The 19,066-nt window shown below is 38.0% G+C and overlaps 1 protein-coding gene across 5 annotated transcripts in view; it reads right to left on the bottom strand.

The window, feature by feature from the left end:
* ZNF521 (zinc finger protein 521) overlaps positions 1-19,066 on the bottom strand; it is a 292,592-nt gene that overhangs the window by 21,303 nt on the left and 252,223 nt on the right. For all 5 annotated transcript variants that reach the window (XM_082639963.1, XM_082639966.1, XM_082639962.1 and 2 more), the window contains 2 exons: positions 8,399-8,530; positions 5,878-5,993 (listed from right to left, as the gene is read on the bottom strand). In XM_082639963.1, the coding sequence (XP_082496089.1) occupies positions 5,878-5,993; positions 8,399-8,530 (248 nt within the window). The remainder of the gene's footprint in view (positions 1-5,877; positions 5,994-8,398; positions 8,531-19,066) is intronic.

A 19,066-nucleotide genomic window follows, 5' to 3' on the forward strand; every position in this document is an offset into this window, starting at 1 on the left:
GAAAAAGATGAATGTTTAAAAATAAGAATTTCTACCTGGAAGCCAATTAACATGAAACTATGTCAAGGTATGATTAATTGGGAAATTTTTCCAGTGAACTAGAACAGAGAACTAAGGAAACATCTGACACGTCCGGGATAAAGATTTTATTTCCAAGTAATGATGGATCTTGATTTTGTTTACTGAGGTCAGCATTAGGGAGAGGGAGGGGGTCCGGGAAGCAGAGCTCACCCAGTGCTTCCCTGTTCCACACTCTGCACTGACGGCTCAACATCGGCTACTCCACTGCGCTCTCACCAGGACCCTGGGGGTTGGGCAGGATGCTTTGTTGTCTCCTACATGCCCATTTTACAGATGATAAAATGGAAGCTCAGAGTCCATCTCTTGTGAGCGTCAGTGACCAAAATCAAACTCTGGTGATTGTTCTCTGCACTTCATGCCCTTTCCCTTGTACTAAGCTGACTATGTAGAAATCAAAGCAAAATAAAACAAATTAAAAAAGAACCCATGAAAACTATTTTGAAAATAACCATTAACTATTTGAGATTTTATGGATGGCTAACTCTCTCACATCCACAGATACCGGAAGCATATCCATCCTTCAAAACCAGCTTGAATGCTTCCCACATGATGGCTTTCTTGATTCCTCCAGCTGGAGAATAAACATTTTCTCTTGGGATACTTAGAACAATTGATCACATATTACCTCATATGATAGTTAATCATATGTAAATCTTTTCTAGTAGACTGTAAATATCATATATTTCTAATTATTTTTGATATGTCAGAGAGCTTGGGGCCATGGTAAATTGAAAATGATAAAATTATATTTTTATAAATATTTTAAATTAATGAATATATTTTCTTACCTCAGAACGGTATAGGGATGATAGCAGTCTATAGTATGGTATCTGTGGTTTGGCCATTAACAAGGACTCTTTTTTTTAAAGGCTCACTTTTTTTTTTTTTTAATACATTCAACCTCTTATTTTTATTTTTGGCCTCACCATGCGGCTTGCAGGATCTTAGTTCCCTGACCAGGGATCAAACCCGTGCCCCCTGTAGTGGAAGTGTGGAGTCTTAACCACTGGACTGCCAGGGGATTCCCAACAAGGATTCTTCAATGCCTCAGCATGTATTACTTAATACTCTGAGACACAAATTTATATAACAATTATTAAAAGGCTAGTTTAGGTAAGGAGCTAAGTTAGTGAATGACCCAGTCAGCCACACAGCAGCCACATTTCAATGCTGTACTGTTGTCCTGTATGTCCCTTTCCATATGCAGTAATTCATTTTTCTTTCAGAAATGTGACCATAAAACTTGAGCAACAGTGATGCTGTGGTGTGAAAAATATGCATCAAAATGAGGCTGATTTGGTGGGAAAGTGATCTGAGAAGAAAATCAAACAGCTGTAGAGACCATTACATATTTAAACTTTAGTGATAGCTGAAAGTTTTGGCGTATCCCTCAGAATGTCAAATCACTACTTTATTTGTATGTGCATCCATGAATTAATGAAGGGAGGCCAAGCATCAAAATAATCTTTGACTCAAAAAGAACTTAATACCAGAATCTCAGAGCCTCAAGTTCATCTAGGCCAATTCCCCCTCTTCCCACCACTGGAATTCCCTCTATGTCCATTAAATTCACAACATGATGCCTCAGAGAACTCTCTATGGGGACACATTGGAAGAGGATGATTTGATCACTGCCACTGAATTGTAGTTTTTCTAGAGGCACCAATTAAACAGTAATTACTGTATTGAAAGAAAATGGCCTACTCAACAGAAGTTTTACAAACACACCACTTGCCCACACCTGTGTAAACCACTTCGGATACAAATATGCATTGTAGGATATTATTCTTGGACCATACTATCCTTCTCTCAAAGCAGCTTCCTTAAGTTCTGCAGAAAAAGTTTTGAGGTCTATTAGGAAAACATGTGAAACACTCAACATATTCATTTGCTTTAAAAATAACAAAGTGTTCACTTAGTTCAAATAATGCACTCTTATTCCAAAGCACATCTTCCCTACCAGCTTGCTAGGTGGCCTTTGAAGTACATTAAAATTCCTTGCAAGAACGGGGGGAAAACTCTACCAGAAGAAAAAGATGATATCCTGCCAGGAATTACACATTACACATCCCTGGACTGGCATTTAGAACTTCTGGTCAGAAAGGTCTAGAGGTCATGCAAAGACAATAGCTCTCACACTGGCAAGTCCTAGATGGAGTGTCCCATAGAAACAGAGGTTTCCTCTTGCTTAATTCTAAAAGGAACTGTGGTCTGTGATGTCAAAGGATAATGCCTAAGTCCTTGATTCCTGAAGATGGACAGTGTATTATGAGGAATTATTTGAATTATTTGAATTATTGAATTCTGATTCAATTATTGAATTATTTGAATTCAAATAATTTGAACTATTGGAATTCAATTATTTGAATTCTGAGGAATTATTTGAATAGTACTGTGAGGTTAATGAAAATAACAAATCTCTGTGTATGTCTGTGTCTGTGTGTGTGTGTGTGTGTGTAATTTTATATCCAACAAAGCACTTCTATCCTTAAAAAGATGTTTTTGTGTTTTTAACTGGGTATAAACAGTGAAAGAAATGTAAATGACTTATTATGGTCATGAAATCGTTTATGCACCATTAAAAGATACACCACAGTGATGTTCCTGGGCAATTCTGAACGCTCACCCTAAACCTACCCTATTAGTCTCACTCTGATATAAGAGCCAAATAAACGATATGCTTTCAAAGCTCCCATCTCCAGTTCTTGGGCATTTGGTTTATAAAATGTCTCTTGTGAAAGGTCCTTCTTTCTGAACTTTAGTGGCATAAAAAAGTAGATGAGTTTAGGTGGTATGACATGGATCAATTTCAAAATCTGCATTAATTTTCATACCGAGGCATGAACTACAGTGGGCTGGTAAAGGGGCTTCATTTTTCTACTCTGTTATTATTTTGGTTACCGATCTTATTTTCTATTGTCACCTTAATTTCACTTGATTTCCCCCCTTATTCTAGACATGCACAAAACTGTATTTTTTGTATACCTACCCCGACCACTTTCTATGCAGGAAATAAATCAATACATAAAAGTCATATTAATTCCATCCTCTAAGCACGGGTATAAAGTGATGTGAGTAATGAAGACAAACGCACAGGACTGTGAACCTCTAAGTTCAAATCATAAAAATCAGAAAGGTCTCAAAACTAGAAGAAGTAAAGTTAACTCTGATCCATTTTTCTTAATGTATTGAAACTAAAAGCCATTGTTTTTACTAGGGATTTTAGAAAACAGACCTACATAGATATTTCAATGACTGTGGATATTAGCTGTAATGATTATCACATATTAACTATAAATACTGTTCTTATCAAAGGAATGATGTACATTTTAAGCCTGAGTATTCACATCAAGGCCAAATATGTATGATTCTGAGTTGTGGGATTGGAAAAATAAGGCTACAGCTTTGGATTATGAAAGAAGTCTTATTTTGGCCCAGATCACAATTTGAATGAATGAGTCAGAAATGTTTTGAGAGATGTTTGACCTCATAAGGTCTTAAAGATGCAGAAACAGTTTTGTGTTTGGTACTATGTCTTCTATACCAGCAGTTCATAGTATGGCCGGGGGACCTCCGGGGGTCTCCTAGATCCTCTCAGGGAGTCTGTTAGGTCAAGACTAGTTTCATAATAACATTAAGACAATGTTTGCCCTTTATACTCTCATTAACAGTGGCATCTTCTAGGGGCTACTTGACATTGGAAGATATAATTTCTCCAACAGCTAGTAGAATTGTTTATTTGTGTATTTTTGCATTTAAAACATTTCTCAATTTTGATTTCTAATATGGAAGACATCAACAGATAGTAACCCACATAAATCAAAGCCCTCTGTGGTCGTCAATAATTTGTGTCAAGGCATCCTGAGATCAAAGAGGTGGAGAACCCCTGGTCTATACGGTAATGGAAAGAGAGAATACTGTACATTCCATGAAACCCTAAAATACGCCATAAAAGAAACCTGGAGTCCTGAAGGACATGCTTAACTGCTTAGTTTTGTCTGCTCGCCAACGGGGCACAGGCCACCACTGCTGGAGTGTGGGGTTCTTTTAATGAAAGACATTGAAGTGACCAGCAGGTCAGTAGCATTAGAACCTACTAATATAGTACGAAAGTGGATTTGTTGCAAACTTTTTTCCAGGAACATTAGATAAGAAGCCAGTCTCTACAGAATCTCTACAACTCTGATTTTAAGCTACTGTGAATTCTGCTTCACAGTTTAAATACTAATTAACAGCATCATTTAGGTGTACTAGCCATATCCTTTACAATCTTACAAACTCAAAGGACTTATCCTTCCATACCTACTGCAATAAGAATACTATATTTTCCAATAGAAATTAAGGTTACTTTCATGAAGTATACTTTTAAACAATAGTCTAACTTGGTCTATCTTCTATATTCAATTCACAAACAGACGTGACAGAGTAGAATTCTTTTTTGAAGTGGTGAAAAGTAATAGAGCAACTTTAACATTGGTGCATTGACACATTATAACACTTAAATAGCATCACCTATTCTTTCATATATATTTTATCTGATGTCCTTATTTGCTATTTGTTCACTGGTAGGATGAAAGCTGAGATGGTAAACTGTAAATTCCTTATTTTGATACAAAATTCACATAAATATGGCTTCCTCAGAGCCCAAGGAGGTCCAAAGCTGCCCCAGGGTCCACAGCGTGGGATGGGAGATGAAGGAGTGGGCGGGGCTTTGGGTCCCTTAGTCCTGCCTCAACCACATCAATCACATCAGACCCTCTTCTGGTTGTTTAGGGAATTCAGTACCAAAGAAAAAAAAATCATCCCCACCCTATTTTAGTCTAAATAACTTTACTGATAATAATAATGCTCACAATAATCAAATAACTTTGAATTCTAATCCATTCTCCTCCAAGGGCACCAACAAGATTTAACAAAGGCATGTTACTCTTATATCATTCCATCTGAAAAATGAAGATATATATTAGACCCATTTTACAGATGAAGTAAGAGGGGGAAAAATAGACTTATTTTCTTTTTACAGTAAGGGACATTTCTGGGTTAGGATCCAGGTCTCTGACTGACACTAGTCGATTGCTAAGAATAATCAAACTGACCAAACATTTCTATTATATTTTAGAGTTTATACCCTACATTCAGACCCGTTATTTCATTTTTACCTAACAACAGCCCTGTGAGTGTTACATCTGTCTATTATTTCTTCACACCCGAGGTTCTGAAACATTTTGGACCAGTGCAAGGTCACACATCTAGCAAGTGGGACATTCAAGGCTAAAAAGTCTTTGGGTGCAAAATTTGCAACTATAAGGCTGTCACTAATAATTATTCTATTCTGTTACGTAGAAGAAACACAGTGGATAAGTGTATAGCTTCTTTCTTCTCTTCCCTTCTCCCTTCCGATTTTAAGCCCCTCAGGACAACAATAACCTGGACATCCATCCAGCTTGTAGCCCAGTGGGAACAGAACATGAATAAAACAGGGTTTGGGAGAATGGGCCCTGACAAGTGAGGTGAATGATCCTACAGTCCAATAAACCTGACCCCTAAGTCTATCACACTGGGTCAGAAGATCCAATTATAGGTCTGTTCTAGTTCTTTTTATGATTGACAGCAGCCAGAGGCAAAATTACTTTGGTGTCTGTTAATCCAGCCTCTAATTTTCCCTTTGCCCCAGTACACACAAAGCATCATGGTGGCCCAGGGTGAGTGATACTGTGAATCCAGATTTAAAATGCCCTTGTTTCCTATAAGAAGAGCAACTGAGTTCAATGCCAGTCCTCCTCATGGGGGTATTACCTGCAGCTCTGTTTGGAAGAAAAACTTCTGTGGACATTGTGTGCAGTCATAGATCTTATCTTCTTGTCCATGGGCAGAGAAAATATGCTGCTGCAACTTGTTTGCTTGAACAAACACTGAAATGATAAAAGAAGAGTGAACTTGGGGTTATTTTCATTCCGAAATGCCCTCCGTCCATGACTCCCTGTGAACAGCTGCAGACGGAGCAGAATGAATGGCATACCTTCTGGGTGTGACCACTGCCAGGGGCCTGGGGAGAGCTGAGTCACACGTGCTCATGGTTGGGTCTCTGGCTTTTGTTAAGATGCACTCTACCGAGCACCTAACTGAACCCAAACAGCTCCAAAGGAAAGGTTTATCAAGGCCCTGCCCCCCATAAATCTTTTAAAACGAAAATTGTCAAATGCACAGCACTGTCTGAACAGAAATGATTCTTATTTCTCAGCAACCCATAGGTTAAGAAATCATAGATGCCAAAACCCTGTTTATTGTGTTTGCCTAAAGTCATAGCTACCAAACAGTTCTCTATTTAAATGTGTTAATGCTAAAAATTATATCCCACAGCTACTCTGGGGCACTGTCTATAAATGTGAAACAGAACGGCAGGTAAATTCTCTTTGGATACTTTAAGATCAACTCAGCCTATACATTGAATGCAAGGGTTTCAATAATATAAACATGTTCAATTTTAATGACTACAAAACAAGGCCCTAAGACTGTGTAACAGTTTACCTAGGAGACATACTATTAATAATTAAATTGTATATGCCAGAGGCAGTGTTTGGGTTGGCAGAACGACTTCTGATGGATGCCTGGTGCACTGTGACCTAAAAAAGTTTGCATCTACAATATTAATCTGTATAGGCAGGCAAAGGATTTATTAAAGATGCTGGCATTTGACTTTGACTCTAATCATTAAAATTATTCTAATTGCCAGCCAACCTAAAATATTAGAATATTGTTCTTGTGAGTCATACATTTTAATCATATTTCTCATTACCTTAAAAAACTGCTCAGATTTCTTCTTCCCCCCAACATGCCTTATATTGGAAGGTTGTTTTTTTTTAAATTGCTTTTTCTAAAATTACTTCAAGATACACCAAAACAGTTCAGGTCTGTCAGCACAGGAAAGGCAGACCGTTCATGATTAATGCATTTTTGTCTCTTACCTACATCAACCAAAAGAAATGGGGTTTTCATACTGATCTGCAACAAATCTCTATCTAACTTAGCACATTTTACGAGGCTCCTGGCCACAACATGAAAGGGCTGTTTTATTAGGGGCCTTAATCATGAGGAGATCTATGACCCAGTCCTCCTTATGAAGACTTACTAGGAGCTTTTATAAAGAACCCAGACTCCTGACTCATTGTATTAAGACAAATACTACGTTATGGTGAAAACATAATATACATATTTTCTAAATACAAATTTGGAGGAATCAAAAAATAGTTCCAAAATAAGGAGTGGCTGATGGGATTATTGAATGAAGGAGCCTCACAGGCCAATGGTAAAGGCAGACCCACCGGCATAGTCTGGTACTACTTGAGCTAACTGTGTAGGAACATGGCCTCTCTTTTAATTTTATTACAGGACAGAAATCTACAGGCTGAATGCAGTGACGGTTAACACCAATGCTTCGGAATTTTACACCGCAAACCAGGAAGTCACTTTTGAGAGGAGGTGTTTTCGTTTTGTTTTGCTTTTTCTGACAAATAAGGAGGAAACATAGCCTTGAGGGGTTTGACCAATGAGTCCAAGACACAGGCAAAATTATCACGAAGGATTTTCCAAAATAACTTGGTCATTGTCGCAGGAGCAGCAGAAACGTGTGTGATCATACTTCAACCCCTATGGGCTTCAAATGATAGTTTCTGATTTGCATTGTTTCTTTCTTTCTTCTTTTTTTTTGCTGCTGCCGCCGAAAACTATAATGCCACAACATCTCATAAAAGTTTCTCCTTAAAAGTATAAACTTATATCAACTTCTATTTTAAAAATCCAGTGACATAGGAAATAAAGGCCTCATCTCATGTGTTCATTTAATCTGTTTTCTAGTTCAAAGAATTGGGGGAGGGTTTTAATTATGCCTTTATATTTCATAGGGGGAATGTTATAAAATTCTCCACGTTTAAATAACAGACGTGTTGACAACACGGCTGTACTTCTTTTAGTCCCATGTCTTATGATGAAAAAGCCACCTTTGCCTTGCTAACCTTTTAACACCGAGAGGAGAAAAGTGAATGAAACATGGATGTCATTTTACAAATGGAAAAGTGCAAACTTCTGAGAGAACCTGAAATGCCATTTGTTCATCCTGACAGCTAACCTTCCTGACCGTTTGAGCCTCTAAAGTAGGTGGCAATCGATAATGCTAATCAGCAGAAATCAAACGTCTTCTTCCCAAATTGAACTGAAGTCAGATCTGTAAAAGGCCATAGCAGTGGGAAGTATGCCCTGGTAGGAAAGACAGGATGTGGCTGAGAAACTCTCCAGAGTTTTCCAGAAATAATCTTCCTACCTGTAAAGCAGACGGGACACTTGAAGGTACCGCCCATCCCTTCAAAGCTGTGCTCGATCAGGTGGCACTGGAGTTTGGCAGGGGAGTCGAAGGTCTGGCTGCAGAGTTTGCACTCATGGTTCAGTCCTTCATCTGTTAAGGGAAGTGCGTGAGCAGAAAAGTTGACACCTATCACATCTTTGACAGACTAGTGAGTTAACTATAACTGCATACATTAAACTCTTTCCAGCCCCAAATATAAATGTGTAGTAGTATATATGGTTACTTCACATTATTTATGAATTTATATCAATTGGAAACATTGAATTTAAAATCGAATTTAAAATCGATTTAAAAATCGAACGATAACCACAAGGCAGGTTTTATCTTGGGGTAATGTATTTTATTAAGCTTTTAAAAGTAAAATTGGTGTGTCAATAACGAGGCATCTCCTTTTCTCTAACTAGCAAGATTTTATGGGCTGTGTATTTCCAAAGTCCTGAAATAAAGGAACCATAGAAAAATGAACAGCTTCTCCCCAGGCCTCTCCTCTGGTTTATCTAGAAGGTTCTAGAGGTTTCTATTGCTAACCATAAGGTTTTTAGTGGTTTTCCCATTGAAGACTTCCTTTTTCTACTTCCAAGATTTTCTGGCAATTTTGAAATATTATTAATGCTCATAGTGTTTTATAAATGCTCTTTTTTCTTGCTTGAAACTCCCAGTCCCCCATATCTTCTCAGTTCATTGCTCCCTTTATTTTGTAAGACAGTTTCAGTTTTACCCTCAGATCTAGACTCTGCCTGTCTTTCTCCAAAGGCACTTTCATGAGCTCCAGGCTCACTTTTGACTAGTCCTGGAGTTTTCTTTGATATCTCAGGAACAGGTAGAAAAATATTTTAATGTAATAACAATTGCTATATAAAATGAAAAGTTTGTGTTATAGACAGAAAACATTATTTTATGTTGTTTTCCTCATTAAAATGTTTATGAAATTATACATTTAAGGGTTATTCTAACTTGTTTCAATTTGCAGTTATAAGAAATGAAGACCCATAACACTAGAACAAACAACTTAACACTTCTTTGGTGCTTACTGTTGTTCCAGACACTGTTGTTCTAAGTGCTTGCAGACATGAATTCATCGAATTTAACAACAACTACTATTATTCCCATTTTACAGATGAGGAAAGTGACACCCAGAGAGTTGAACTAATTTTGCTCTGAGTCATAGGAGCAATACCTGGTGGAACCAGAACTTAAACCTAGGCAGCCTGGCCTCAGGGTCCATGATCTTAGCAGACATACTGTGGCATACACCAGCTATTCCCAAGACTCTCATTAGGAAAAGTAAGGGCTAGGAGGCTTCAGTTTAACCTGAAATGTTATCAAGTTATACTTTTATCTTCTCTTATTTGCAAAGATTAGAAATGCTACTAAGGACCATCTGTGTCAGATAGTCCAGGTCTAGGGAATGAAAGACATATTTACACTGTAGGGGTAACGAGTCTACACTCCAAGTGATTTCCTTTTACTCAACACCACATGCATGCAGAAGTCCTTCACCAGTTGATATTGCTGGCAACACAAAGGCCCAATTACAAAGTGAATTATTATTAGCTAACTAGGAGTAAAATCACTCTATTTGTATTCCTAATCTTTCTTCTCACGCAAGTATGAGTCTTTAGAAGCAGAGGATTGGAATTTGTAAAAAGAGAAGCAAAGCACTAATTAAGCCACCCAGTACTGTCTACATTTCACAGGAGATAAAAACCTACTCTGTATTTGGGTGGCACAGTAAATTCCTTGATTATAACTATGTAAGAAGGAGTTTAATTGTGCATACTGACATGACTAGGGGTTATACAAAAAGCTTTAGGGATTATATAAGATCAAAGGTTTTTCATCTGTTCCTTTCTCTCTCTCTTTTTTTTTAATCCTAAAAGCACCAAAAATTTTCTAAATTTTGGATATTGAATAATATAAGAAACAGTATTTATTGTCGGGAATTGGGTCAGTAAGTTAATCATCAGAAATACTTGCCAAATTTAAATATTTTCTATTTCCTCAGTGCTGTATACCTTTATTGTGATAGTAAGAAGGTTCCTAAGAGTTCTAGTTTCAACTTTAAATTATGTGCTTTGCACAAGAATGAAGATGTGGTCTGTGGGTGTGAGAAGTTATACACATATGTTCCAGAATTCTTAAACTTGCAATGTTTGTCAAGGAACATATATAGGCCTGGTGGGTTTTCTTGGGGATAATGATTGACTATCACATGAACATAACGTAAATTATGCACGTTAATGTGATCTTCAATGTTTTGTTATCTTTCTTGACTATGAGTATTTTGTTTGGAAAAATAATAGAAGGGAAAATAAATAAGATATATTTATATGAGTATAAGGAAAATGTCCTCATCGATTTTTATTTATTCCCTATCCAAAGAACAGAGAAGTTCCATCACAAAATGTTAAATAATCAAAATTTAGTCCAGTGAATTCACAAAAAGGTGACACACGCTTATAAAGTATTTATGCATTATTAGGGCAGACTTCTTTTCCGTGAATTCCATGCTTTGTGAGGGCACCGACAGCGATGATAATAACAGTAGCACCCAGCACTTTCAGAACTCTTTATAGTTTAAAAGCACATTGTAATATTGAAAAAAATGTTGGACGTTCCATCTGCCTTTTATTTCTAAGTTACGTAGAGGTCTTTTCCAACAAATAACTTGTCCTAGTTATTTGAGTAGGACAGAAAATATATCTGAATTATTACACAGCAAATGATAGATAAGCAAAAGCCAGGATGCTCCAACCTAGACAATGGACAGACCCACCCATTTCTCTCACTGTTGTTAACTTCTCTGCTCATTTTCCCATGTTCACACTTACTTATCACCACTGGGTCAAATGATAATGAATGAGAGAGAGGGGGGGACCCAAAACATGGTTACAGCTGGTTAATAGAATTTATTTTGTACTTTTAAAAATTGAAGTAGGGGGGGATAGAAAATAATGGCAAACTAATGAAACTTATTTATAATAAGAATTTCGAAAGTTTATACTTAGTCTCTAACTCAGCTATCATTCCTTCTATATTTGCATTGTGTGGCAAAGGGCAGTGTCTTAATTTTCAAAGAATTTCGAAAACACCCTTAGTCCTGGGGGGTCAAGCTCAGTTAAGCTCTGTTTCCTTTAAAACCTGAGCTTCCCTCCTTCTTTCTTCCTATCTGATAGGTCCTCAAGAACAGTACAGAGTAACCATGGTTTCCATTAAACGTCCATGTTCATGAGGTGCAGTAGCAACACCTCCAGCTTCAGGTCAAGTTAAGCCTTAGACTCAAGGACTTGACCCAGGAAGCCACAACTCTCACCTTGTTTCCTAAAGGTGCCAAGAGTTTAAAAAATTCAATCAAAGTAACCATTTCTGCTCTCTGGAGAGGTAGCAACTGACAGTAATTGGATAATAATACAGTCTGATTCATTTATTAAAAAGAGATTCTGAGTCAACTGATTTAATAACCATTACAGTATTCCATTAAGAATATAATAGGCTAGTGCAGCCCTATTTTTTATTAAGAGTTATAGGTGGCATCTATGGAAGAAACTTCCAGATTTTTCTTCCTCTTTTTTGCTTATCTATCTTCTTCAGATTTTCTACAATAAGCATAATTTACCTTTATAGGTTACTTTGAAAATTAAAGAATAGAAAAACACTATCTTTTCTATACCCTACTAATAAAGATCGATCACAACACTGAAATTTTGAATGCCGAAAGTTAGACAGAACATGAGCAATATTATGAAGTACAGAAAAACTCCAATTCTGAACATTAGACTGAAAAGTATTCTAGCCAAATACATGTGAAAGCAGAAACTAGCACATGGAAAGAGAGAGAGAAACATCACAGTGTGTATTAACCCATTGAATGAGAAGAATATGGAGCTTTCAATATAAACCCATACCTTTCCAGAACAAACAGAAAACCCCTCTCTCTTGTATCCTGGTGCAGGGGACCAAGCATGCTGCAGCACTGTGGGTCCAATGTCAGGAAAGGCAACAGTGAAGCTATTACCACTGAGAATGTGTTGGCAGCCAGCAACTTCCTGTCCTGGTCAACCACTTTAAAGCATGACCAAAGATGGTTTGGGTATAAGTGAGAACACTTTAAAGCATGACTAAAGATGGTTTGGGTATAAGTGAGAAATAATGTCACATGTATATAAATTTCAGCTAAAATAATTATTTCTATTTGTTAATCTTCGTTTAAGTGTGAACATAAATGTAAACAGGAATCAAGTCTACATAGAAGAGATTGATGCTAACGTAAATATTTACTCTAATATTAAATGTTGCAAAGGAAAGAATCTGAATACATAATTGCAATACAACCTCATTGCCTTAGAAAGGAACGTGATAATCATTTACTATAATCATGTGCTACAAGAATAAAATCTGTTTGTCTAAGGCCAGTTCAAAGGGGAATGATAATTTCTCTCTCTCCAATTTATAAAACCTGGGTGAACACAACTATTAATCAGGCACTTTTGTAACAGAAAAAATAATAGTTACCATTTGGGTGCTCAAGTACAACCCACATTATAAGCTCCAACACGGCAACTGTTAGCTGAACACAAGACACTGACATTTCAATATAAGCTTTAAACAAGAGAAACCTTTTAAGCAGCCTCTAGACTGTGTGCCTCATGTTTATACTCCTTTTCCTTCAGTAAAAACAAAAATCTCGAGCAGCTACAAGCAAATGTTCAGTGGTTGACTTACATGTAGCTGTTATCCAAGGAATCACTGGGGGACTCCTAATATCATCTGATCAACACTGCAGCCATTACTAAGGACCAATTTGTAACGGTTTATAAGTAGAACTCCTTCTCTTACTTACCCATGAGACTGGCCAGAAGGGTCCTCCAGCCTCTTCCACTGCATAAATCTATAGGCTAAAGTCCAAAGCTAGAAACCCCTCCTGGTGCATCATCACGTGGCAGGGGCCATACTTAAAAGCTCTGAACTGAGTGAGAGTAAACTCTGCCCTCAGAATCCAAACAGAGGAATCAAATGCCCTGCAGTTGCAATTTTTCCAGTTAGAATGTATGTACCACTGTATCCTTATATATATTTTTAAATCCAAGAAAACTATGCCCTAAACCAATTCCCAAGCCCCAACCCTTTACTTTGCTTCTCCTCTTCCCTGAGTTAATTTCCAAGCACACATTTATAAGCTAGGGGTTTGAGGAGTAACAAAGAAAAGCCGTACATGACAAAACTCACCCCTTGGCTACGTTGGCTCACCCTAGAAACCAGGAGTAGAAAAACAGGCAGACTGTACTGCAATTTACCATGCACACAGCCTTCACATCTTTCTAAGCTCATAGTGCTCAGGCCACTGTAACTTGTTGTGTTATATACAGCACATATTTCACAACTGTAACACAAACACACTGAAGTGCTAATTTGGCAATGGGGAATATTACTCAGCCCTCAAAGTCGGCCACTAGATTAGTCATTAAGTCCCCAAAGTAAGGGAGCATTTGAAAATACTGAATATTGTGTGAACCTTTTCCTCACACTAGTTAAAAAGTTCTGCCCTGGGCTTCCCTGGTGGCGCAGTGGTTGAGAGTCTGCCTGCCGATGCAGGGGACACGGGTTCGTGCCCCAGTCCGCGAAGATCCCACATGCTGCGGAGCGGATGGGCCCGTGAGCCATGGCCGCTGAGCCTGCGCGTCCAGAGCCTGTGCTCCGCAACGGGAGAGGCCACAGCAGTGAGAGGCCCGTGTACCGCAAAAAAAAAAAAAAAAAAAGTTCGGCCCTATCTTTCTGAACAATTCAGCATGAAAATGAATGTTGCCTGAAGACTGTCACAGCACTTTCTTGGATTTTTCTCAGTGGCAATATGAGAATGCCTGGCACTGTCAGTATTTCTATGCCACATAAGAGAGAAGTACGAGATATAAGCATAAGACTCCCAATAAGACAGGAAGGGCACTGGGAATCCCAAGAGTAAATGAGGATTGGGTACCTCAGCTTTGTCTATCCACACACAAAATGTCTAACCCTTAGGTATGTCAAGAAAAGCAAAATGATAAACATCCCCTATGCTTCAGCCAGAATCTTACTTCAAGGAGACCTACAAGGTGCAGGTCTGCACTGAACTCAGTTACTACCTGCTTTTGGCCAGTGGTCTAAAGACAATGATGTTTTTGGACTTTATAAGCAGAACCACTGATACTGACACTGTTATTTCCTGTCTTGAACTTCTCATTATCAGCAGGGCTGGAGCAGGAAATGATTCAGCTGGGGTAGGCTGCATTGTACCCAGCAGATTTTAAAGAGCCCAGGGGCTGCCTAGAGCCCCATAAACATCAGCAGCTTGGAAACTAGCAGGCGGTCCAGGTGGGTTGGGATGGGAGAGGCAGGCAGTGGGATTTTAGATGCTCTGAGATGCAATATTGTCCAATTCCTTGGCTATTATTATCAGTTGTGTTAGCAGTTGGGTAGCAGTTATTAGAATATTCTCACATACGAGAAAACATTGGAAAGCTGTTCAAACAATAAACAATAAAACAAACAACCCACTGAAAAGGTGGCTTTCCTCCACCTGTAGGGACTCCGCAGCGATATTTTGGCTCAAGTTTGGAATCAGGGCTAAGGATGCAGACTAAACTTGACCAGTATGTAGGCACCTCCAGGTCTGCATCCTTTTCTTCACTTTTCTCATCTAAACATGGACCCATAGCTGAAGTCTCAGAGTGTGTATCATACAGTGCTGGCAAGTAGCTTTAAAGGCAAACATCTGGGGTTCAAATGTTTTTATTAAAACAAACAAATAGGGCTTCCCTGGTGGCGCAGTGGTTGAGAGTCCGCCTGCCGATGCACGGGACACGGGTTCGTGCCCCGGTCCGGGAAGACCCCACATGCCGCGGAGAGGCTGGGCCCGTGAGCCATGGCCCCTGAGCCTGCGCGTCCAGAGCCTGTGCTCCGCAACGGGAGAGGCCACAACAGTGAGAGGCCCGCGTACCGCAAAAAAACAAATAAACATCAGTTTTTGGTAAGGCACCGATAAAATCACTTTGAGCTCCTCTCACCCCATTCCCCAAGAAAAAACATTCTTAACCAAGAAAAGAAGAAAGTAGTACATGTTTCTTAGTAAAAATGTTGCTAACTCTGAAGAAGCAAGAGTGGGGATGGGGTGGGAGTGAGGATGGAGACCAACTAAGCCTGAAATACAATCTCTAGTTCTGTTTAGAAGTTAGGGTTGCTTTCAAAAAATAGCTCCTGTATAAAGCTTTGATTTCACTATATGCCATTGTGTTCCATGGAAAGAGGTCCAGTTTATTTGAACAGTCCATTTCCTCCTTATATATGTTCACTTGAATTAATGAAAGCAACGCTTTCTCTTTTACAAAGTTTTTGTCACCCGATCTTTAGTGCTGCTCTGTTCTCTGCCTTGACAGAAAGTTTGTGGGTGCACAAGACAGTATAAAAATATTCAGTTCCACTTCACATAATAATTAGACATACAATAGGATTGGAAACTGCATGCTCCCAATTTCACAATTCAGTCATACATTTCAGCTCTTGACTCACCTGTTAGAGAGAGGCAGGGGCCAGCCCCAGACATCTTCATACCAAGAGAGTGTCAAGAACTAAATTTGGGGTTACTCAACAATTCACGCTACAAGGCCCATTCCAGGAGGGCAAGGACATTTGCCTGTTTTGTGTATTGATGTTTGCCAAGTACCTACAATAGTATATGGCTCAAAGTTGAGACTCAATAAATACTGAATCTATGGGAAATATATGCTTTGCTGGTCCTACATCTAATTTCACCAGAACAAACTGCCAAGACTAACACCAAAACAATGTTTATTATTTATCAATTGAGTTTTAAGACTTTGTTCCATTCCCTTGTACACTAAAGCCTTTGCATGTGACAAGTTTGGACTAGCCAAATTTACCTTATGCTGCTTGTCTTCATTATTTTTTAAAATAAGATTAAAATGTTCTGGCAAATGAAGTATTAACAAAATAACTATCTTATTTGCCAACTTATCTCTGGCAGGAAACTGATCAGTCAAACTTATCCATTATTTCAAGAGAAAAAATGTTATTATGCATTTTATTTCTGAGATACCAAAATAAGAGAACCATATGAAAGAAGGGATAATTACCTTTTATTTGTCTCAACTCACAGAGAAGTCTCTATAGCATACATCCATGATGTGCAGTTCATGTTTTAAGCAATTTTTAATAGTTATGCATTCTTATATTACAAAGCTCTATTCTTTTTCACTAAATCAGATGTATGCATTTATTACCCTATTTGCTTGAAATTTCTTTTATTTGATATTAAATACCTGTTAATGCCCTCACATCTGGGACTTTCGACACTGGCGGAAGTACAGGTATATTTACCTTCAAGTACTGTACCAAAAAACCACAGAAATTGGTAAAATTGAAAGAGTTCATGCAGTATAGACTAAACGTAACCTGCTTTAAAGTTCAATCTATTGGGAAAACATCCTGGAGAACTGAGATGGTGCAACCATTAATATGAATTCCACACAGCAGTAGGCTAGCAACTCCAGCCCTGCCCTGGACACAGCTCTCATCAGGTGTGTTTCTGTGTTCCTGTGCTGAGTTGATGGCAAAGGTCAGGGCCTTTTTTTCTTTTTTTTTTTTAAAAATCTTCTTCTTGGCATAAAGCCACTAGTTATCTGAAGGAGAAAGTCTCTCAACACCGAAAATCTGTCTATTCTTGCTAGAAGGCATAGGTTGCTATTGCTGATGATTTAAAAACAAAACAAACAGAACCCCCCAAATCAAACAAAAGAAATGGAATGAGGTTTACCAGCTTCGGTAGGTATTACAGATTCCAACAACCATGGGGTTTTTAGTGCCTACAGGTTTAAGACAAGAAACTAGCCAGACATTTCCTAAGAAACATATTTTTGATGACTTATGGCAAAGATGACATCTTTTCCCCTAAACCGTGGTGTTTAGAATCAGGATTCAACACCAGAACATAGGCCAAATCTGCAATGGAGCATGAGGGTATAAAGGGGGCCAGAAGCCCTCAGATTTCCAAGGGACTGACCTTATCCAGGCCCTTTCACTTTGTCTATAGCAATACTAAGAAAGTCCTAAGCAGCAACGCAAAAATCACAATACTGCACGTTATTTGCAAATGACTCATATTGTTATTGTTCTATTGGTGTGACCTTAGAAACTTGGCCTTGAAGAATAAAAAAAAAAGGTAATGGCGCAATAAATGCAGTAAGATTTCTAAAAACAGTTTATTGGAACTGTGCTGTGAAACTTGAATTCTTCTAATCAGACCATGCCACCCCTTAGAGAAATTTTCCTGTGCATTATTAAAGTGATATACTGCAGTACCAGTTAGAGCTCCATAACCTTTAAATTGCCCAATTGTAATTAAGGCCACTAGTTTTATTTAGGAAGGTTCAAGGAGGCTCAATTTAAGTTGGCTTAACTAGTGTGAATTTAATGTCATGTTTCCAGGAGGCAGAGAGCTCTCTGGCCTGGCTGTTCTGTGGCACACGCAGCTGCGGGGTCATGAATTCTAAATTAAGCCCGGCTTTAAAGAACCTACAGATATCGGAAGTAGCTGGGTGTGTGAAAGTACACATCCCCAGGTTTGCATATGTACGTCATACATTCATTCACTACACTGGCAGCTGCCTGATTTGGGAATCTCAATACATCTGATTATTTATAGTGTGAATAGAAGGGGGTTAAATTTACTCTTAAAGGCATAATGACCACTTTCATTGAAAGGTGAGGCCTAAGGCAATGTCCAATCTGCATTAATGATTTAAAAGAAGATACTTTTTTTATTTTAAAATATTAATTAACCTGGAATTTATGTTATTCTAGACTATCAGATGATGGCTCTCTAAATGGATTTTCTTTTCAAATACCTAAAAAAAGTATATATATATATATATATATATATTAAATCAACTATATGTCAATAAAAAAACTATCAAATGATAAAATAAAATGTGCATATAACAAAGTTGTAAAGGCAGGAATGTTATTTGCATTGTAAAAGAAATTCTAAGAAGGAAAATGTACAGTTGGGTATATGAGGAGAAAATAAAGCGAACTATTTGGACAGGCCACTAAATGGAGTGCTGAAAATAATATATAAACTTCACTGAAAGGGCAGCAAATCAAGGACTGAAAACAAAAGAGAAGAGAAAATGAAGATCCTCAATGCAGAGACTAGCAAAACCAAAGGGTAGCAGCAGAAAGAAAACACTTAAGGATTTGACCCGTGTTCAAAATTCTACTGGATGTGAGCTCGAAAACATTCATCTCTGGATGGAATGCTGGCAATTTTCTGTAGCTCCAACAGCAATAATGATAAATGAATTTCTTTACAGCCAAGTGGCTCAAGAAGCCAACTACGTTGCTACTATATAACTAATAACAATAAGCAATTAAAGAGAACAGTGGGTTACAATGATAAGGTGTCAAAATATATTTTAAAAAGTGCAACAACACACTTAAATGAAAAATAAACGTACAGGGTATGAATCTAGGTACAGTTTCTTCTTCCACACTCTGTTTTAGATAAAGCTTTTTATGCTTGAAGGAAAATAGAGGATGACATAAAACTACTGTAAGGTGATTAACATCCCTCCA

The sequence above is a fragment of the Mesoplodon mirus genome, assembly GCF_964341445.2.
Source record: "Mesoplodon mirus genome assembly, chromosome: 13".
NCBI lineage: Eukaryota > Metazoa > Chordata > Mammalia > Artiodactyla > Ziphiidae > Mesoplodon > Mesoplodon mirus.